General features: G+C 36.0%; 2 protein-coding genes across 2 annotated transcripts in view; one reads left to right on the top strand and one right to left on the bottom strand.

The window, feature by feature from the left end:
- Window positions 1-24456, bottom strand: part of LOC134672244 (atrial natriuretic peptide receptor 1) — a 98789-nt gene that overhangs the window by 60170 nt on the left and 14163 nt on the right. The window lies entirely within an intron of this gene.
- On the top strand, window positions 179-4979 carry LOC134672031 (uncharacterized). The gene is made up of 2 exons (XM_063529930.1): window positions 179-3642; window positions 4753-4979. The coding sequence occupies exon 1, from the start codon at window positions 320-322 to the stop codon at window positions 1754-1756; it is 1437 nt and encodes a 478-aa protein (XP_063386000.1). The 5' UTR covers window positions 179-319; the 3' UTR covers window positions 1757-3642; window positions 4753-4979.

Here is a 24456-nt window from a genome sequence, read left to right as displayed (position 1 = left end):
GGCATGTACTGTAAGTGAGAGCTACACTTAGTTCATATGATGAGAACAAGTTGTATACTTGAATAATGCCATAGTGTGTGGTGTATATGAAACTAATAATAAATGATTTTGGTGTATTCCATGAGTAATTTGAGAATGTATTAATACACATGATGCTATGTTCATCATCATCATCATGTTAGTCCTGTTGTACTATTTGTACTTATTAGAAAGTTGAATTCATTTTGAATAATATTCATATATCAACTACTTGCATATACATTTTATCTGTCATATGATGACATTCCTGTTGGTACAGTGATTCACACTCGGTGGAAATATGAAAATTTGTATAAAGTACTTGACAACATTATTGAGTTCTGTTGTTATAACTTGTTTAAAAATACATTTCCAGAGTGAGAGTGAGAACACTATGGAAGTTATCCTGCTGAATCGCCTGTCCACATTTGCCACAAACATCAAAGAGCATCAAGTAAAAGCATCAGAGCTATGTGCGTGTCGTCCATGGGGAAAAGATCAGCTAGAGCAAGCTGCTATTATCGCCTCCAAACTACAATCTATACTGGGAAGATTCCAAAGTGATCTCTATCAGTACTTCAACCTGTCCAAGGATCCTAACGCCGATGAGATTTCAAATGTAACTGCGATACAGCTAGACGGTGATGAAGTCTTAGCTGAACTTAATGCAAGAATTCAAGCCGATAAGGATACAAGACAAGTCAAATCCGATCCTACAAAAAATAGGAGCAAGTTACCAGAGTTAGATTTAATATCTTTTCATGGTGACGTTCTAGAATGGACTCAATTCTGGGACCAATTCAGTTCCAACATTGATCAAAGGAATATACAAGATGTTGATAAGCTACTCTACCTTAAAGCATCGTTAAAGGGTGAAGCCAAAACCATAATCGATGGTTTAGAAACCACAAATGACAATTATAAGATTGCCATAGATACTCTGAGAGAGAGATATGGCAACAGAGTGCAGATTGTTGACGCTCACTATTCTTCCTTATATAAGATTAAGAAGGCCACGAAGCCAGAAGATTGCAGAAAGACATTAGATGAACTCGAGAGACATCTAAGAGTCTTACAGTCTCTAGGAGAGGACACAAATCAAAACCATTTAAGATTTCTTTTCATGGAAAAGTTTCCTGAAGACATCATTTATGAAATGAAACTAAAATTGAAGATTGAATCCATTGAGGAAATAAGAAAACAACTAAACGCTATCATATCAGCAAAAGAAGATGCCAAGAGGATAAGCGTTGAGACTAAAGATATGGAAACAACCTTTACTACTGAAACTTTACACATTAGAGATAAATTTGTGAAGAAATCCAACGATAGGAGAATCAAACACAGAGTTATAAATATGAGGGAAAAACCAAATAAATTTAGAAAAAATACATCAACATTTTCAAATACATTCACGCCTAAGAAAAGAACATATAAAGCTAATAGTGAATCGAATAATGCGCAGGCATCTGAAAAACGAAGGAAATTAGAATGTATATTTTGTCAAGAGAATCATTACAATGACGCTTGCACGAAATTTAAGACCTTGGCTGAAAGGAAAGATAAAATACCTAACCGTTGTTACATCTGTTTGAAAATTGGCCATAGACAAAATGAATGTAGAATAACACACATCTGTTATCACTGTGGTGAAAGGAATCAGCATAATAGAGCATTGTGCCCTAAGAAATTGCTCCAGGCAACAGAGACATCATCGTCACAAGATTCCTGTGCCTGAAAGATATATCTAAACCAGCTATAGAAGAGAATCTTATACATTACAGATTTATACGTGTACCCTTTGCAATCATATCTACCTACTTATAATGCTACCATCAAACATCACTTATTCAGTACCAATGATGAACGTTTAAAGAGTCTAGCCAGCGACATCTATGTACATAATATCTGACAGGATCAAACGGAGTCAAAGAAGCGATGAGTCTGTACAAAGACAGTAAAATGATATGGATTCCAACTCTAAAGAGCTTAAATATGTAGATGAACATTACAGATGCTAGTACAGATAAAACTGTAATACTCTTGATTTAAAATGGGACTTAGAAAAGGACATGATTTGCCTAAGGATAAAAACACTTGTATGCTTATACAAAGAGAGGTGTTCTGAAGACTTTAAGCAAGTTCATCGCATATGCCTACCTAAGAACATAGCGAATAGCCAAGACGGCCAACTTCACTGTTTCATAGATTCGTCTATGTCAGCGTATGCAGCCGTAGTATATTTACTTCAAGGAGACAAGATGAACTTCGTTATTGGCAAGTCAAGATTAATACCCATAAAAGATCAAGATAATCTGAAGATTCCTAAATTGGTACCATTAGGACTTAGGTATCAGACTAATCCAATATGTCATGAAACATCTACAGATATAGAAGGAAACAAGAAAAATAAGAACTTGACTGTAAGATATGTTTTGTCTGAATACAACTCAGCTGATGTAGCAACCAGGCAGACTAATTCGACAGAAGATTTCCAATGATACCTCAGCGGCCCAGAATTTCTGACAGGAGATTCTCACATCTGGCCATGCCGACCCGCAAGAGATGTTACTCTTCGAGCGGGGGAGGGTCTGTCGAACAACATCATACAGAAAGTTGGATTAAACTCAGACAGAAAAAATCAGCTTAATAAGAATATTGGCTTGAACAAGACGCATAAGTATCAGAAGGAAACCGGACAAGTCTGTTCAGAAACATAGGCAAGTGAGGATAACAGAATAAGCTCAGAAGTATATAGAGACAGTTTTACCTGGATGAAGTTGAGGGTAAGGAGACACATCTTACTCGCTATCTAAGATTGTTCAAAGATGTCGACAGAATCCTTAGATGTAGCGGTCGTTTGAACGAAACTTACAGAAACATCTGCTTGACGATAACCAATTTACTGACCATCATCAAAGAAGTGGAAAGTATTGTGAAAACAAGACCCTTGACTTGTATGAGTACTGGTTTGGAACATGAACCAGCCGATTTCTTAACACCAGGAAGATGTCTCGACCTCCAGATGTCAGTGAGTAAGGCACCAGTTACAGTCACTGCAACTAAACAAGAGCTCATAGAAAGATGAAGACGAGGTGAGACTATCATGAAGGAATACAGAGAAATATTCATGGATCAGTACTCGTGGAAGTCTAAGGAAATGTTACAAGCATTCAAATAAACTACTAAGAATCAGATCTCACGATGAACCATGTGTTGATGACAGTATATTTATAAGATTTATATTGTACTAGTACCCTTTAGGTCACCAATCTAAAGTCGAATCTGAACCAAACTCGACGAGTGAGAGAATGGAGGTTGAGGAAGATTCGGACTTACCAGTGATACAAAGGGAAGATTATTTCAATATTTAAACGGATGGGAACATGGATAAGACTGATAACATGGACACGGACATGGCACATAGCATAAATAGAACGAAGGAGAAAACTGATGTTACTAATGAAAAAGTAGATACAGTAAAATTTGATATGGATTTGAGACTTAAGGACTACCCTAACTTGAGGTTTCGCAATGCAATAGCTTCGCTTCGGTGGGTGTGTCGCGGACTTCCGCGATGTATTATATATATTACACCTGGCAACAGCTTCTATATTGTCTATGGTAAGCAAACCACACTTCCTTTTTCGCTCGTATGAAACTTGCGAGTTAGTTTGTGAACTTATGATTGATTCATTAAATAAAAGTCCTTAATATAAAGTGGTTTGTATAAAGTGGTACGTGTGCTGGACGCCAGCTTCGTACAGCGAGACCATCGTCTTTCAAAGCTAAGTATATGTATTTAAAAGAGGACTGGTTAGTCCCATGCACATATTTTCATATATTTATTTATATAGCTGTGTTACTGGCAGAGGGTGTGCTTGCATATGTTCAGGACAGGTCGGAGATGCGTCTGCCGGCTTGTGCCTAGCCTCATATAGAAAATGGTCTAGAAGCACCAATAGGCGTGGGGTGCTTAGTCGGCGTCTGCCGGCTTGTGCCTAGCCTCATATAGAAAATGGTCTAGAAGCACCAATAGGCGTGGGGTGCTTAGTCGGCGTCTGCCGGCTTGTGCCTAGCCTCATATAGAAAATGGTCTAGAAGCACCAATAGGCGTGGGGTGCTTAGTTGCGACTAAGCACCAATATCCCTTCACGAGGGACAAGTACACCCCCAACTAATGCCAATATATAGATGTATCTGGTTGAGGCCAGGATACATATACGTTGTGGATCTGAATGGTTAGCGACTAGCGCGGCTAGGCATGCGAACACTCTTTAAGTGTGCCAAGGGATCGATATAGATGTATCTGGTTGCGACTGGGATACATATATATACCTTTAGGGCTGTGGATCCGACTGGTTGCGGCTGGCGCGGCTAGGTTGCGACACAGATAGAACTGTGTGCCTTCAGATCCGTATATAGATGTGACTGGTTGCGACCAGGTCACAGCACCCCTTATCTGGTGCAAAGGTTTAACTTATGAGACTTTCTGAGACATATAGAATTGTGACTATCTTATGCAGACTTGCATACCTATATATATGTATATTTGAGTCCTGCGGGACAATGTGGTATCTTACTATGAATATGAATTTCTGGCTATCTATCCCTACATATACCCACATGTTACAATGTTCTGCATTTGCCTTGAGATATCATATATGTGTTATAATGTGATATAGGCTAGGGATAATTTAGTGACCCATGGTCATAAATATATTTTCTACACAGGTGGTGGCATATGAGCAAGTTAGAGCTGGCAGCTACGCTTGGAGCTCATGAACGGGGAGAAATACTCCATACTCAGCATTATAATAAGGTATGAACCACATTATCCACAGATTAACTGACCTCTCTCCCAATAATATAAGCGAAGCAAAAATGAGTTCTTTAAGATGCAAGTATACATGTCAAGTTGATAGTAGACTTATATTTCATTTAATAAGGTCTTAGAATCATAAGTAACTTGAATTCAGGCAATCAATTTATCTTAGCATTTTGTATCAACGTCGGTACAATTGACAATATTAATCTGTGATGAAAAAATTATTGCTCTAGCATCAAAAGCCACGGAGGTAACAGTCGAGTACGTTTGTATGGAGAAATGACCACTCCTGTTGGCTCTTAAATTCAAATTCTATTTATCGCACACGAGAACAGAGGCCCCGTCGACACTCGTCAGCTGCGAGTGAATAATCCATTTGCTGGAAATGAGTACAATACAACGTAAAACAGATATATTCAGAGCAGCGAGAATGGAAGCGGCAGAATGGAGAATTTTTTTAGGATCCATTCGAAACAAGTATTTGTATGCAGCTTACTTTCTTTTATATTTTTAAAATTTTGAGATTTCTGTAACTATTCGAGCCCTTTCAAAAGTTTAGTCCAATTTTCATTGAGCCCTCAATATTGATGACGAAGTCTTTACATTAGGACTAGAGTTCTTTCTAAACCTTAATAAAGCGTTTCCCTATTTCACGCTCTACCTGTACTCTTTAGAGCCTCTACCTCTCAGAGAGGTACATCAGTTAGAGGCACAGAACTATAATAAATCGTGAATATCGAGATTGTTAAATATGCGACAAAAAGTACTAGAGTTAGACCAAGAAAAGTCTGCAGCGATTTTGATAGCATAGTGCAAGTGTTATTTATAACCTACGTCTAAATTTCATAGAAGTTTGACGTTTTAAATAACGCTTGCACTGCGTGGGCTATCGAAACCGCTGCAGACTCTTTTTGTCTAATTCTACTTAAGGTGGTTCTCCTTGCTCGATTTTCATACAACTTTCTTGGCACCCTAGCTCCTATTATATAGGGTTTCTTCACTTGTATATGTAATGTTTGGGTAGTATATATATTTCTGTCTTCGCAGAACGTAAAAAAATACTAGATTTTGATTAAAATTATTAAGAAAAAAGCCTTTGAATATTGGTAAAAATTTGCCCCATTGCTTGTTTGTGTGAGTGATGCTTATAGTGTAGGTGTAATTCTAACATGGCGACTTCATTTGACAAGCAATCATTTTTAATTTATCAAAGGTGTAACAGATGGCACTTTAAAACCGCAACACAGATTACCTGTGTATTTTGTTTTATTTTCACTCAATAGAGGGAGATATATTTAATGCACAAAGCATGTTACGAGTATACTCATTTAAGAGTCTCCTTTCTGATATAATTTCATTCCCAGATTTAATATAACTTAATAATTATTATGATTATTACACAATAAAATACAATACAATACAAATACTCTTTATTGCACACCTCATTACAGAAAACAATACAAATAATACAGGAAGAAGAGGTTAAACAACAGGCGGTCTTATCGCTAAAAAGCGATCTCTTCCAGACAACCTTTAGGTAGCGGAAATTAATAAATTTATGTCATGTCAGTAGGTGTTTCAAATTCAATATAAGAATTTTAGCACAGAAAAAAACACAATACAAAACAGTATAAAAGACATACAAATAAAAATAAAATAAAATAAGATTTACATAAATACACATATCATACATACATAAAATTATATACATATACACATATATATACATATATATACGTAAAAATGCCAGCTATAGGGAAAAGGAAGCAGGTAAAAGTATTACGGAGCAGATAAAAAGTGAACTTTAACGAGTCTCTTGAAAGAATAAGGAGACTGGGCGCACCTTAAGTCTGCAGGCAGAGAATTCCATAGTCGTACAGATTGAAAAGTGAAAGAATTTGTATAGAATTTAGACGAGGATGACGGGACAGAAAGAAGCAAATTCTGGGAGGACCTAACCGAACGGAGATAGCTGAAACGGTTTTTAAGATAGCGGGGAGTTGCGGGGTTAAAAAGAATGGAATACATAAGTGACAAAACGTGGGAGTTACGACGTAGGCGAATAGGGAGCCATTTGAGCTGCGACCGGAAGTGGGAGACATGGTCATATTTGCGGAGCCCAAATATAAACCGTATGCAGATGTTTTGGATACGCTCAAGCTTATTAAGTTGCTCCTCAGTGAGATCGAGATAAGCAACGTCAGCGTAATCCAGAATAGGGAGAAGAAGAGTTTGTGCAAGGGCAATTCTAGTAGGAATGGGAAGGAAGTTTCGTAATCTCCTGAGGGAAGCAACTGCCGCGAACATCTTCCTGCTGACTTCGCCCACCTGAGGTCCCCACGATAAGGTACTATCCATAATGATGCCAAGGTTTTTTACCTTCTGCGAGTAGGGAATCAAAACGCCATTGAAGTAAATAGGTGAGAGGTTGTTAAAATCAATTCTGGGAAGCAGTTTTGGGCTACCTATTATAATAGTCTGTGTCTTTGACGGATTTACTTTTAGGCCAAAACTGCGACTCCAATTCGAGATTTTGTCTAAGTCGCTATTCACTTTACGGATAACAGACGTGAGTTCGCCAATAACGCCCTGTGAGTAAATCTGAAGATCGTCGGCATAAAGGTGATAATGTGAAGTTAGGTTAGAAGTAATTGAATTTATAAATATAGAGAACAACAAAGGAGACAGCACGCCACCTTGCGGAACGCCAGCCAACGTGTTGGACCAAGAAGAAAGACAATCATCCACCTTTATGCGCTGCCGACGACCACTCAAGTAACTACGAAACCATCCGACTACCGCAGGAGATATATTAAGACAGCGTAGTGTTTCGAGGAGAACATCAAAATCAACGGTATTGAACGCATTGCTAAAATCTAGCAGCGTTAACACCGTTAATTTTTGATCGTTCATCCCCGCCCGGATGTCGTCAGTGATCTTCACGAGTGCAGTAGCCGTACTATGACCAGAACGGAAGCCAGACTGTAAGGGATTTAAAAGATCATGAGTATTAAGGTACGAGGTAAGCTGTTGGTGAACGAGACGCTCAAGAACTTTGGACAGGAAAGGGAGAATTGAGATGGGACGGTAATCAGAAAATGAAGAAGGATTAGACGTTTTAGGTAAAATACATTTATATAACTATACATTTAATAGAAAGGTCAGTCCAAACAATCATTCGCGTAGCGGTCGTCCACCGAAAAGCCTTGTGAATTCTGCTTTCGGTTCGGCAGAAATATAAATGTTCGCTGGAAAAGCCTATATTTATTGTAACAATGATTTTTAAACTAAAATACCTAGCTATATTTTTCTCAAAAATATATAGGTATGTGGAAAAAAATGTCATCTTCTTGTAAATAAACAAGATTCTATATGTTCTACTTGTGCATAACAATAACATTAGTAGATTATTAACCAAGTGATCATTTCTTGTTGAAATTTTTTTCAAAAATGTTGCCTTTCACCCGAGTTAAAACACTCTACTTTTCATTTCGCATATAAGGAAAGTAAAATGCATGTGTTTTTTAAATACATTTTTATACTAGGTATTTTTGAGAGTAGGTACTTTCAATTAACAATTTGGCCAAAAGTAATATCGTTATTTATGGAATGGGGAGTCAAATATCAGAATGGAAATTGTTATACATCCATTTATACCCAAATTTCAATTCCTTATTGTAAAAAGAATAATAAAATCGTACTTGGAATTGGAACCTAAACTGATCTAGTGCAGAAACGTAGGGTAAACCGGGTGCAATAGTACCACGGGGCAATAGTACCATCGTTATTATCTTCACAATTACAACGAAATATGAATATGTGGGTATATACGATAAAGCCCAATACTTGTCTGGACCCGCTCACTTAGTGTAGTAAATAAAGGTAGTGGACCCCGCAGTAATTCCTCAGCCAGAAAAAGCTTTACAGTATGATAAAGTATCAATAAATAAAAAGTATTGTATAAATTTCCAAAGAACAATAATAATAGTATTTAAGTAAATACCTAAAGTCTTAAATCGTTAATATCTTTTTAAGGAAAATTGCTCCGTTTAAACTTTCTTCTCCGGACATGTTCATGTAACGTATTGCAACAATATATGAAATATCAAAAAAAAATCCCCGCAGAAATACCAATATTAACAAAATATATTTTTTTGGCGTGGCTTGGACCGGAAAATTGCTCAGTCTAATTTTTTCACTGGAATGCCATTTTATTGCCGATTTATACATACAAATTGAAAATCTAAAAAATTTACCATGTAACTATACTTTTTTTCAGAAATTGCCTTTTTACTCGCTGTGGAAAATTTCTCTATCCATTTTATTTATTGAATTAAGTTCACAGTTTTCTTTCCATTCAACTATAAAAACATCCAAAAAAATAACGAGCGTATTCAAAACTAAACATATCGGGAGCAGTGTATAGGAGCGGGGTGTACAAGGGATGACAGTTCTTTTGGATATTTTGGATTTAAGTATATACGTGACTACTTAGTATATATTAAAAAAGAAATCAGGCTGAGAAATTTTCCACTCTCAGTTTTTTATAGTTCTAAAATACATAAACTTGGGTATGCATTTTTTTTGGATTTTCTTACCCACTACGCCAAATTATATTCTAAGATCATATAAGAAGGAAAAAATGGCAGAGCAATTTTCCGATGAAAATGAGCGCCAAAAAAGGAATTATCGTAAAAAAAATATTCTCATGTTTGACAAAAGTTGTAGATTTTTTTCTAGTATCAGATACTGATACAAATAACTTATTTGGTAAAATAATTTTGGACGGAGGAATTACTCGGTTCAATATATAAACAGATTTGTATTTTTACGTATAAATACCTAACTTAGGAGTGTTTTTTTTTTGGATATTTATATGTTAGTTTCGGCTCATACTATACAATAACCAAGCAAAATTTCATCGACTGAGAAATTAATGCATGGGTCTACTACACTACACTAGTCGGCCGCTCGCTGCGACGCGGAACGGAGGTGCGCGGAGACCATTTTTGTTTTCGAGTGATCAAAGTAAGTATTTACGAGAAATATTTTGTCATATTATTCAAAACCAAATAATCCTAGAGTTAGATTGGTATTAGATTATGATTAGTTAGTTATCAAAGTTTCTTTTGTGGGACAGTATGGGGATGAGTTAGGTAAAGGAATTGAAATATAAGTACTTTATGTAATTTTGGGTACTCGGGGGCATTAGTAACTATGTGAGCCGGGGACAATTGTACCGTTACAATTGACACCACGGTACAAACGACTCCTTAACAACGTTACCAAAAATATTAAAAAAGCATTAGGAGAAACCAAAAATAAAGGAAAAATATGAGACGGAAAAAGCAAAAGGGAAGGGAAAAGGCAAGGTAATAGACAAGGGGAAAGGGACCGGAAAAGGAAAAAATATTCAACGACAAGGAGGATTCTGTAGAAGAATACTATTGCCTAGTCTGTGGTGAGCCTTATAGTATAAGCAGATCCAATGAAACATGGGTGCAATGTGATAATTGTCAATTGTGGGCTCATGAAGAGTGTACTGACCAGGGCCCTATTTCACCAACTACGACAGGTATGGCAATTGTCAAAAAATGACAGACCTCTGTTTTACCACACCGACATTTGTCAGTGACATATGTCGAGTGACAATTGACAAGTGACAGGTGACAATTTTGTAGATTGTTTTGTATAGAATTTCATATAAACATGACAGGTATTTTGGTACAATTGTCCATCTTAAATTTAATGACAATTATTTTGTGAAACAAGGGTAATTTTTACTAGTCGATATATTTGTCAATTCTTGACAAGATATCGTTAATTGCTTTCTGTGTACCGTGTTGTCATCACTAACATGATATTGATTGAGATCCCAATCCCACCTAATGCAGCGTACCTACATTATTTGTTGACAAGGCGTGAAAGCATTATTTTTTTGTTACTTTTAAGTTATTTTTTCTGCAAATGCAAGTGCAGTGACGTCAAAGTAGAAATCTATTCTTACCTACTTTATGTATTCCCTTGTATAAGAATGTCACCTCTGTTACTTTCGCGTAGATTCATTTTCTAACCAAAACCCTAACTTTACCGTTAGTGCCCAACTTCGCCCAAGTAAATTATAAAAAAAACAATACCTACCTATTTACCTAAACATACCTAATTTCGCTACCTGTCCCCAACTCAATCAAAACTATACTGAAACTTATTCCAAATCCTAAATGTTGAAGTACTAAACGCCTTCGTAGGCAACAATTACTATTTATAGTGTTATTATGATTTCATGCTTGTTAAGAAGAATTTAAAAGCGATTTTTATTTGTACCCTAAAGGCGAATTTAGGGTACAAAGTTTGTTTTGCCAACGTTTGCCAATAACGGGGTTTGCTAACAACGAAAACACTACAATTGTCACCTAAGCCTGACACAGCTCCGATTTCATGTCAAGAATTACCGACAAATTGACAAACATGTCGACTTATAAAAACTACTCTTGATTCATCAAATCATTGTCATTACATGAAAGATTGACAATTGTAACTAAAGGCGTGTCAAGTTTATAAGCATTTCTATACAAAAACAGTCTACTAAATTGTCACTTGTCACCTGTCACTTGGCAATTGACACTCGACATATGTCACTGTCGGCTTGGTGAAATAGGGGCCAGGAATTGAGTTACACTTGTCATAATTGTGAGTAGCGATTATCTTACTATGAGATATGTTAGTTTAAGGTTCCTTAAAGAGCATTCGCTCATCAGACACGTAAACGTACATTTATTTATGAATTGGAAAAAAAAAAACACCTCAAGCAAGCGGTGTGACTTGTCATAACGCACGCACAATATTAACTTTAATAAACGTAAAGTATCAGAATTTCACATTTTTTGTTGGATTTTACAAAAAAAAATAAGTAAAATACGATAACCCCTAATTCCGGAACCAGTTCCGGAATTCCGGAATTCGAATCCAATATCGAAAATCAGTTCCGGAATTGGAGACCATCCGATATTGCAAGCCCTAATTGTAACACAAGGAATCATTGACCAAAAACGGGATTTTCTACCATATTCTTACCGTTAACAACAATTACCCTCAAAAATACGTAAATCAATAACCTACTATTTCATATGTAGGTACGTACAGTTTTGGTTCAACTCCTATACATTCTGAACTAGGAACCATTATCCAAAAAATGGTACTATTGCCCCCGGTCTACCCTATCATTTCCTGCACACCTTTTACAACAACAAGAAACGGATATTTCTTGTTTTCTTTGCATTAGCATTTTTCTCTCGATAATTTAATCAATTTGCAACATAAGTATTAGAAGAATCGTCATAAATTCATAAATAACAAAATATAAAACGACATACATTTATAGAAGGTTTCCCCGCGCGACGTTGCCAATTGGTTTAAAGGGCAACATGCTCGCAACGTTTGGATGTCAATAATTCGACAATGAAAAATTATATTTCAAATCAATTCAAACTTGATATTTTTGACAGTAATGGGTTACTTACTTAAATAAGAAGGCATATTTCGCCCGGGTCTACTATGGTCAAATGGTCTAGTGGCTTTTAGCTAATGAGTATAAGTCTAATAAGTTGAACAGCATGACAGGGTTCAAACCACGAACAAAGACTCATTTCTTTTTGTATTTATTTTATTTCATTTTTTTGGCTTTTTATGACCTTATTTTTTATCACATGATTATTTTACGATTTTTAATCATTATCAAACGGGACTTACCTAATCGCGTATAATTAAGTTTTTAAAATTTACCTCCGAGTTCCAACGTTCCGATGGCGTAGTCTCCGTGGTTGTCGGGTCGGGCTCTTAGTTCTCTTAGACAACGGGGACGGAAAAGTTGGAGGTACATTTTAAAAACTTAACTAAAACGGTTAAGTACTGTTTTTCTAAATAATAATATAATGTATAGTATTTATTTTAACTCTAAATTAGTTTTAATTGGTATATATATATTAGAAAAGGTGGAAAGGCTGACCATATAGTCATCCAGCGTGGAAATGCTCTCAATATCCTTTAGCATTGCATTTTCTAAAAACCTATCTAGATAGAACATTAGGTGTTTATGTAAAATGGTAACTATGTATAATTTCAATAAAATGTAGGTAAAGGTATACTTACTTACTTTATAGTTCGTTTTTTTAGGTATAGTTTTTAGGACTGACCAACAATGACTACGATATTTACGATAGGTACAGAAAGTAAGGCTGACTGCTGTATAAACGTAAGGAAACATAATTATAATTATGTACAACAATATATAAGGTATACTTAAATGAACGAGTTCACATCCCATCATAATCACAATATTTTATTGTGTTTAAAGAACGATATATTTTGATTTTTTCTGTTTCTCATTTCTTCCCCAACAATGTGACTCATACGCCAGCTTAGTAGTGTTACGTTACTACTAAGGTAACGTTAAAAGCGTTTTTTTAATTTTAGGTACCTAATATAATTTGCGTCATTTTCAATTGATAATAAGAATAACAATATATAAATTATAAAACTTTTCATAAAATAAAAATAAAAAACAAAAAAAATAAGCACCGTCGTGATTTGAACCCAGAATCATTGTAACTAGCTTAAATTTATTCAAAACAGATGTTGTGGGTGCCACAAGCACATGACAATTTACGTTTCAAAATTCCAGTTGGTTCCAAGTTACTTGTCAATGTCACAAATAAGAATTTAAATTCTAAATTGTTTTTACAAAAAATAAAATTTCATGCGCTGCACTGCGCCCTCTAGGATACTTTATTGTAACATTCCAAATCTACTGACATTTGACACTGACTTTAGGTATGTAAGTGTGCGTGAATGCAAGAAATTGCAATATTTTGCAGTTGGATTCCGGTAATAACGAAATGAGACAATGTTGAGTTGAAAATGTCTCGATTTGGATGTAGTATTTTTTATAGTTTTCGCACATATCAACACATCTTATGAAACTTTGTATTTTGGGAGAAATAGTGAAAATCCACAATTCGTGCACAGTGACGCCATCTTTTGGCTGATAATCGGCATCCCATCCCTAGACATCCACCTTAAGCCATGATTTACGCCATTTTAAAAAACAAACGCAAAGCAGAGTGAAACTGAACAACAATTTTAAAAGGATTGCCTTTCAAATCGCATTTATCTCGGCCGCCATAATCTGTCCCCGGCGACTGGGACTGCGAATGTCGTGCGCCATTACGTTTCAATTCAATCGGTTACCTCAATGCCAAGTTCGTCTAACCAACATTCCCGGCTTTCACGTTGATTTGTTTCTACCCTTGAACAAACTATCTGACAATTCGTAAACCGTATTGCAAACACATAACGACCACCAATGGTCAGGCAAGTTTTACTGTTAGCATATTCTATGTCCAACCTAATGGCATCATTCTTCGGCCAGGTCACGCGTTCAGTTCGAGGACCGTTTACGAAAATGGAATTATGTACGCTCCAAATTCAATTTAGTTGTAAGAGCCCTTCACATTACACAATATCGTTTAGGCCTTTAGGGTGTCACCGCATTTATCGACAAATAAGTTTCCGTACTACAAAGCCCTGAATTCGTGCCTCGTGCTTCGAAAATCAAAATGTAGGAGGCTGAATTGTAACACAATACGAAGGAAAAGCCAAGATTTTTTTATTTCTGTCATCTGAGACAAATGAGTTATTTGTTATTTTTATTATAATTCACAAACTCGCTCGTAATACGGCCGAAGTACCTATTGGTTTTGGGTTGCCGCTCGTTTCTATGGTATTTATTATGCGAAAATATCATAAATAGGTATACTCAGCAACGCATCTTATTTAATAAAACTTATGAGCCCATCAACGGGCTCACTAGCGCCACTGGTAAATAACTGTGATTATTTAAATACGGCCAAGTGGGAGTCGGACTCGCCCATGAAGGGTTCCGTAGCAGCAAGTAACGATTTATGACGTACTAGCTGTTGCCCGCGACTTCGTCCGCGTGGAATCTTATCTTCAACATTTTACATATCTTTAGTACCTATAATTTTCATATCCAAGCAATGTTGAAATTAAGTACTTTTCTTTTTTAGCACGTTGTATGAAGTTTTAAGTCAAGTGTATTTTGATTTTGGTTGCTGAAATTACTTTTTTGTATTCTCATAATAGGTACCTAAGCCCTTATACAAAGATTCAAGTTCGGCACTCACAAAATATCTGATCACCATACAAACTTTCAACCCCTTTCTCACCACCTTGGGGGATGATTTTCAAAAATGCTTGAATTAGTTTTCATGTTTTTTAATTTAATACCTTTTTTTTGCAAAAAGTTCAAGCTCCTAGCTTAAAATTAAATTTACACCCCAAGACGAACTTTCATCCCCTTTTTAACCCCCTTAGGGCTTGAATTTCCAAAAACGTTGCAATTACTTTTTTTGTAATCGGCTAATATGTCTTTCTAAGAAGTTTCAAAGCATTTGTAATGGATTCAAACTTTGAACCCCATTTTAACCCTGCTAGGGGATGAATTTTACAAATCGCTGAAATCACTTTTATTGTCATCTAATAATATCCCCAAATACAAAGATTCAAATCCCGCGCTCGAAAAAATGTATGATATCCATACAAACTTTCAACCCCGTTTTCACCACCATAGGGGATGAATTTTCAAAAACGCTGATATTAGTTTTCTTGCATTTTAGTTTAAAACGTTTTTACAAAGTTTCAAGTTCCTTGCTTAAAATAAAATTTGCACCCGCAGACGAACTTTCATCCCCTTTTTAGCCCCCTTAGGGGTTGAAATTCCAAAAACGTTGCAATTACTTTTTTTTGTAATCGGCTATTATGCCTTTCTAAGAAGTTTCAAAACCATTTGTAATGGATTCAAACTTTCAACCCCTTTTTAACCATGTTAGGGGATGAAATTTACAAAACGCTGAAATTACTTTTCCTGTCTTCTAATAATATTCCTAAATACAAAGATTCAAGTCCAACACTCGAAAAAATGTTTGATATCCATACAAACTTTCAACCCCTTTTTCACCACCTTAAGGGATGAATTTTCAAAAACCCTGAAATTAGTTTTCTTGTATTTTAATAATATATCTTTTAACGAAGTTTCAAATTCCTAGCTCAAAAGAAAACTTTAACCCCATACAAACTTTCATCCCCTTTTTAACCCTGTTAGGGGATGAATTTTACAAAACGCTGAAATTACTTTTATTGTCTTCTAATAATATCCCCAAATACAAAGATTCAAGTCCCGCGCTCGAAAAATTTTTTGGTATCCATACAAACTTTCAACCCCTTTTTCACCACCTTGGGTGGATGAATTTTTTAAAACGCTGAAATTAGTTTTCTTGTTTTTGAATTTGATACGTTTTTACAAAGTTTCAAGTTCCTAGCTTAAAATAAAATTTGCACCCGAAGACGAACTTTCATCCCCTTTTTAACCCCCTTAGGGGTTGAATTTCCAAAAACGTTGCAATCACTTTTTTTCTTATCGGCTATTATGCCTTTCTAAGAAGTTTCAAAGCATTTGTAATGGATTAAAATTTTCAACCCCTTTTTAACCCTGTTAGGGGATGAATTTTACAAAACGCTGAATTTACTTTTCCTGTTTTCTAATAATATCCCTAAATACTAAGATTCAAGTCCACCACTCGGAATTTTTTTTGATATCCATACAAACTTTCAACCCCTTTTTCACCACCTCAGGGGATGAATTTTCAAAAACGCTGAAATCAGTTTTCTTGTATTTTAATAATATATCTTTTTACGAAGTTTCAAATTCCTAGCTTAAAAGAAAACTTTAACCCCATACTAACTTTCATCCCCTTTTTAACCCCCTTAGGGGTTGAATTTCTCAAAATCGCTTCTTATCTCTTGTACACTTTATAAATGCAATCTGGTGTGCAAATTTCAACGTTCTGGCTTTTGTAGTTTCGGCTCTGCGTTGATGAATCAGTCAGTCAGTCAGTCAGTCAGGACACTTGCATTTATATATATAGATTAAAAAAAACTACTTACTAGATCTCGTTCAAAGCAATTTTCGGTGGAAGTTTGCATGGTAATGTACATCATATATTTTTTAGTTTTATCATTATCTTATTTTAGAAGTTACAGGGGGGGACACATTTTACCACTTTGGAACTGTATCTCGCGCAAACTATTCAGTTTAGAAAAAAAATATATTAGAAACCTCAATATCATTTTTGATGACCTATCCATAGATACCCCGCACGTATGGGTTTGATGAAAAAAAAATTAGTTTCAGTTCTAAGTATGGGGAACCCCCAAAGGTTATTGTTTTTTTTTTCTTTTATGTGTGAAAACTTTAATGCGGTTTACAGAATACATTTACTTACCAAGTTTCAACAGTATAGTTCCTATAGTTTCGGAAAAAAGTTGCTGTGACATACGGACAGACAGACAGACAGACATGACGAATCCATAAGGGTTCCGTTTTTTGCCATTTGGCTACGGAACCCTAATGTCCGTCACAAATGACGTGACAAAAAGTGCACAGCGCCGCTAAAGAAGTTTTCACTTCAAAAACTTTTAAATTCGACTCTGGCGGCTTTGATTTGAATAAGTAACTAAATTATTCTTTCAATTGAAATTTCGAGCGCCCCGTCGAGAACTTACTGAAGTAATTACTCAGGAACATTTTCGTAGATTGATTTGTCAGCGTTGCCAAAATATTTAAATGAATAATCAATTTTAAGCGCCTTTTGGGAGACGCTTCCAATATTTTATTGTGTCCAATGTTGACTAAAAGATATTTTGAATGCTTGTTTCAATTTTTAAAATTATTTCCTTTCCTTTCCCCAGCGACTGACGTTGTGACGGATGGAATGTTTCAATTTATTTATTTTATAGAAAGAAAGAAAGAAAATACATTTATTTACGTCAAACCAAAGCGTTATAAAGGACCCCTACTCAGCGTAATGCTACGGTAAATCGCAGCGCTGATTTTAAGTAGGGACCTTATAAGGTAGTAAGGTAGGGAACTTATAATTAAGTTAAAGCTAAGGAATACGGAATGATGATAAATTAAATTAAAATCGACAAATAGAGGAAAAAATAAATATAACAGTAACTAAAAGATGCCAAATTATGAGCCTATCGCCATAAAACATAACACAAATTTGACTTTGAATTTGGCCCAGCGCGAAAAAGAAAGAAAAGAAGGGTAATTAAAAGTACCTATTATATCCAGGGACAGGAACCGGTTACCTTAACCGGGGTTTTTCATAGGGTTATTTTAGAAGCGGTTGTAAAAACCCCTGCCATAACGGTAACCGTCTGATAAGGTAACACTTTGATTCGGTAACCGTATCAGATACGGTTAACCTGTTACCGGTAACCGAAATAAAAACCCAGTCTATTCAGTTACCTCATTATAAGGTTTTTGAGCAGTTCAAACGATTGTAATCTTTACGCACACTTAAATTCAAGTTGTTATTGAATAACCGAGGTTGGCATGGGCGATCTATGAAGCCTCCAGCACAAACAAGTTTTTTTGCCGTTCCTTTGTTCATCTTTATACCTACCCGTGTGGTGTGTTCTTATTATAAATCTTATTATGTATATTATAAATAAAATACGTAAAATAAATAATGTAAAAGAAATAAATAAAGTAAAAAAATAAGAAAAATAAATATAGTGAAAAAAAAAAAGTAATAAAATAAATAAAATAAATAATATACAAAATAAATAAAATAAATACTCCCGGTCCTGTAAATTTATAGGTCGGCCGTTTGAAACGAATCCTCAGCCCGCATGTAGCTACTTAAGCCTCGACAATAATGTACTAAAAATGTAGCAAACCAATAAGCAACGGATAATAAAGGTTACCATAACTGAGTGAAAACCTGTTAAAAACCCTTAACAATGTTAGGGTTACCGTTTCAATAAGCTTACCATTACAATCAGGTAACCGTATGATAGGGTTACCGAATGATAATGTAACCGAAACGATTGGGTTACCGAATTGATAGGATTAAGCGTAAAGAGGGGTTTTCCGGTCCTTGATTATATCTATAATAAAATAAGGTTTATTCTTAGGACAGCAATTAGCTAGCGTGCCGTAGCGGACTTTACCCTTTTATGATGCGCACTACAATTAATTATTCACAGTTACCCGAATAACTACTTAATTTCGTAACACACTTCAATAAATATAAATAATAGTTCTCGCAAAAATTCTACAATTCGCAAAAATTTTAGATGTTCAACAAAAATCAGACCTTCCACTATTATTAATAAGATACATAATCCAAGGCCAATACTCACAAAGGACAGGAGTAATTGTCATTACACAACAGAGAATTGGGTCATTTGTCGGCAAACGACTAGTCGCAAATCATGCTAAAAGTGCGTGATTGCGTCTCCATAATGGCCCGAGGAGAGTTGCTTAGCTAGAGGACAATATAGGCAATTAACTTGATTTACCTCAGTGGCCCAGTTAAATTAAGGGTTTCACCTCGGAATGAGAGATAATAAGCTGGAAACTCGTATACACCTTAGTTATGACATTTTAAAGGTTCTCTTAAAAGTCGACGCATATATCGTGTGCGCGTCGGAAGTTATTCCAGGTCAAAGGTCATAAAAACTGGTTATTCGCGGATATCAAGTTTCCTATAGCTCCAATTTTATTGACATGTAGGTAAGAATTGTAGGGCATACAATTTGCGACGAGTTAGGTATAAAACGTTTTTTCATGCCATTAGCCATTTTCAAGATATACGGCATAGAAGGCGCAGCGGCACGGGAAACGCACTATAACGCAGGGCGAGCTGGTAATCTGTGTGAATAATACGTTCTATAAAGTTTATTAATCGTTAAAATGACACTTATGGATCACATATAGATTTTAAAACAAAAGTGGCCCCTCCTGTGGACAATAGCTAACAGCTTGTGTGTATGTATGTAATGATTTTATGACATAGTTTACTACAAAAAGGGTACCCCTTTATTGAGGTTTAATCAGGAAATTAAGCTTTATAGCCTTTAACTTAAGGTATTTCTACAGGAAAGAGGTAGATTTTAAGTACTAATAATACATGAAAATGTTTTCACATGCTTTTATTTAACTCCCGAAATCTCTATCTGTAGTTAAAATAGCGAGATGAAGTAGTTTTAAGTTCATTCTTATTCGTTTTCTTTGTTAGAAAGTACATTGTTTTAGTTCCAAAAATAGATTCCCCATCCATAATTTATCCGAAAATGATATATCACATGTCCTAATATGTATAGCTTTAGAGAAATGATGCTTCAATTGAAGCGCGGCAGCGTCGAACTTAACCCCCCTCCCCCCACTAAATGTGCCGTGGCTCTCGATGTCTCCCGGTCAGAATCTACTCAGACCAGCTAAAAATCAACTGTGCCAAGTTTCAGCGCATAGTCACAAAATGTAAGGTCTCATTCACTATCAAACCAACTTATAGTACTTATGTCTGATCACTGCGCTTTCTGTGCCCTATATCTTGAAAACGGCTAATCTCATGAAAAAATGTTCGATGCTTAACGTGTCACAAATTTTATGCTCTACAATTCTTCCCTACATGTAAACAGCGGTGGAGTTATAGAAATCTTGATATTCGCAAAAAACCGATTTTCATGAACTTTGACTTTGATTAACTTGTGACGCGCACATGATATATGCGTCGACTTTTAGGAGAACCTTTAAAATGTCATAACGAAGGTGTATACGAGTTTCCAGCTTATTATCTCTCATTCCGAGGTTGACCCCCTTTTTAGGCTTAAGATGACTGGCCCACAGTACCTGTCTTGGTAAATACACGGTGGCTAAAAAATAAGTGCATTCCCTTTGCCAGGAGGTTTTGGGATTAAGTATAATGAGCAACTTTTACTATGAGAGCAACCCTGAAATCATGGTCCTGCCATTTAAAAAAAAAAAACCCAAAACTGAATCGACATCATCATCACTGGCTGGTGACCCAAAAAGGATCTTGGCCTGTGACACAATAGAGCGCCACTCTGCCCTATTCTGCGCCACTTCACGCCAGTTGGGTATTCCGAGGACGGATAGATATTTTTATTTTTGGGCATCTGGGACGCCTAGATGGAAATTTTTCGCTCGGATGCCCCACATACGCTGAGAAGAAGAAGAATCGACATAAAAAATATATTTAAATTTTGAACCTTCTCACAAAATTTCACGAGAATCTGGCCGCGTAGCCAAGATGCCAATCGCTTACGCTCTGTAGCGATCGAAACGCAACTGTCACTGTCACACTAATAAGGAAGAGTGATAGAGAGACATAATGCTTTTCGTTGTCGAAGCGATAGCGATTGTAACCTTGGCTAGGCCGGCTGTTGAGAAAAGCGACCTGCAGGCGTGCACATCCGGACATACGAAAGTATTTTTCTCCAAGCTGAAGCGGGGACCTTCGCTAACGCTCGGTTAAAAATGGGGTATTTACCAAAGCTATCTATATAACATCTCTCGGATTCGCTTGTTAACAAGCGTAGTTCTTGGAAGCTTATTATAGTGTGTAGCTTTCAAATAGAGCTCGACGGCTAATCCTATTGTCTATTGTTAAGTAAAACCGCACGTGCTACTTACCTGCAAAAAAGGGTCTTAGTTATTCTATTTGGCACCTGAGCGCGGGCTAGTCCAACGCTCAAAAAACCAGTGTAGGTGCGCTCTCCGATAACACGCCTCTGTGACGCATCTCGATGACACATTAGACTGGTTCTGTAGCGTTCGATTCGTCGGCACTCAGTAACCGAAGTACGTATTTTTTATGCGGGTATTGCAGGTGGTTGTGGCACGTGGCACGAGCGGTTCTACTTAACAATAGACAATAGGATTAGCCGTCGAGCTCTATTTGAAAGCTACACACTATACCTACGTGTATATTTTACCTTAGCAATTACAATTCCCCAGCTTTCTCACTAAAGTATTGCCAAGTTACCGTGGCAGCCCCCACGAGCCCCAAGGCACAATAAACGACGTCTTCTTTGCCCTAATGAGCAATTTTCTTTAAGCGACGGCGACCCTTGTTAACCTTTAGACCGGTTGTCTAGAGATGTGCGAGACAGTACAATGAATGCATCAGAGTTTAGCTACAAAACAATAAAAACAAAAAACCTACTGACAAAAAGCTACTCGATAGTTGACAAACGCCTGAACAAATACCTATGTTTGAATCATTTAATAACAGTTTTGAGTTTATAAATTAGGTATGGTTAATAAGAGCATTTTTTACCATTCATAAAATATCGGCACTATTCAGTACGGCTACCATCAGTTTGGCATTGACATAAATAAACGCTATCGTGAACGTAATTTACTTTCTATATATCTCTTTCACACTAATATGTCAGTACGAGCGAGATGCATAGAAAGTAAATTACGTTCACGATAGCGTTTATGTCAATGCCAAACTGATGGTAGCCGTACAGGAAACATCCAGCAGCAATAGACTATTTTACTTGCTCGGAAAACAAACATGAAGGTAAAATTAGTAGGTAAATATTTATGGCGTTATTCATAAACTGGCCTGAATTGGCTAATGAATCGTTTGTCTTTATCTGTCATTTTGACTAATGTATTTTAAAGAAAGGGATAAAAATATAATTTTCTCCAATATGCTCGGAAATGTTCACCTTACTGTAGCAAAAATACTACGAGAAGTTCTTTGTTAATGTCAAACTCAAATTAAAAAACATCAAACTATCGCTGTCCTGTTCTAGCGGACGGGAAGTAAAAAAACACTACAGTAATAACTTATTACTGTAGTGTTTTTTACTTTTTAATAATAAAAAACGCAAACGGCCAATTATTATTGCCGCGAGCCGCTTCTACACGACCCGATCAGCTATCATTTCACGTGTATGATCGTGCAAATACTGCTTAATAAAATCAAAGATTATTTTTATATTTTTTTTAAATCTCATCCGTGTTCATAAAGCTTATATAGTTTGTCAAAGGACTTTCTCATTTCAAACATAGAATAAGAGAATTATACTATCTTTGTCTTACACTAGTACTAGCACCCAAAAGAAAAGGATGGGTATAGTTTTCCTGGTTCTTACTGACTGAAAAGTTGGTTTGACCAACTATATTGCACAATTATATTGAATGAACGAATACTGAATGGCAGAATAAGTTTGTAACTTTAACTTTTAAAAATTAATTAAAGAGGGAAATTGTTTTTGACATTTTGGATGTGAAGGTTTGATTTGAGTGATGCTTGATGGTTAAATAATAATTATTTTAGCTTATTTCCTCGCATGTTTGGAGAAAAGCACTATATATGCCTCGGCAGGAATAGCAATTCGTGGATTCGTCTTCTTTGTCGGCCTCCGCTTCGCGTCGTCCGACAAAATCGAAACTCATCCACGAATTGCCCTTTCCCGGCCTCTGCAATAATGTACTATTAACTAAATCAGGCCCGTAAAGTTTTATGAATAAGGGGGTTAATGTAGATATAGTAGTACCAGTAGATACCATGTGAATCAACGAGATGCATATATTACTCGTTGATCTATATCTATTTTTACGAACTTTATTTATAAAAAAAAATCATTCGCCGGTATTGTTATTATAGCCGGAAATACGATTAATATCTACAGCTAATTTGTAAAATAAATCCACAACATCCATGATTGAGTAATCGCTCCAATAATGACTCATTTAGTGAAAAATCCGCCTTAATGACAACTCACAGACAACTTTCTAACTTCCAATCCTTGGATAAATGACACGAAAATATTTGAAAAACAATTCGTTGCCTCTTTTTCAGTCTCCAGAACGCTTTCAAATTGAGTTTTTACCCAGATTAATCAAGTTTGAAAACTGTATTGGCTTTATTTATTGAAAACCGAAGGTTATTAACTGGCCTTAAGCGTTCGTGAAGAATCTATGATGTATAAAAACAAAAAAGCTTTGTTTTGATATAAAATTAGACCAAGACGCCGGTGCCAATCTACAAAAGTAAGGCGCGAGAGATACATGTTTTCATTTGCAATGAAAATGTACAGTCGACGTCAAAAATATGTGTACTCTTTTGCACCTTATTCCTTGGTAATACGGCAAAAAGTGTAAACATATTTTTGACGACGACAGTGTACAGTGTACAGTGAAAAAAATTAATTTTAGTACCATTTCGTACCTTGTCAAAGTGACAAACAATATGAAAGTCGCCCCATAGTATTGTCACTGTGACAAGGTACAGTCGCCATCAGATACATCAGAGCGGTCAGGCGCTCACAAATATCTGAACACGCCTCTATAGTCAAAGCGTTAGGGTGCGTGTTCAGATTTTGTGAACACCTTGGCCGCTCCGATATATCTGATGGCGACTGTACGAAATGGCACTGAAATTAAATTCCTTGACCATCCCTCGACATTTTTTTGGAATCTAGTCCGTACCTATATAATACTAGAATCATTATATATCCAAACTAAAAACTTCAGGTGTTATAAATTATTTGTGCTCAAAAGGACAGTGCAATTAACAATTATTTTAATATATTCCCGTACCAATCACGTGACATAATATTTGTTGTGACTTTTTTATAATGCTTAAAATATTAAAGTACATAGATGATAACATAACGCCAGTTGGCCAAACGGTTGCAGG

This window comes from Cydia fagiglandana, chromosome 16, assembly GCF_963556715.1.
Source record: "Cydia fagiglandana chromosome 16, ilCydFagi1.1, whole genome shotgun sequence".
Classification (NCBI taxonomy): Eukaryota; Metazoa; Arthropoda; class Insecta; order Lepidoptera; family Tortricidae; genus Cydia; species Cydia fagiglandana.
The sequence above is the reverse complement of the archived record's forward strand: the minus strand, read 5'-3'. Positions and strand labels throughout refer to the sequence as shown.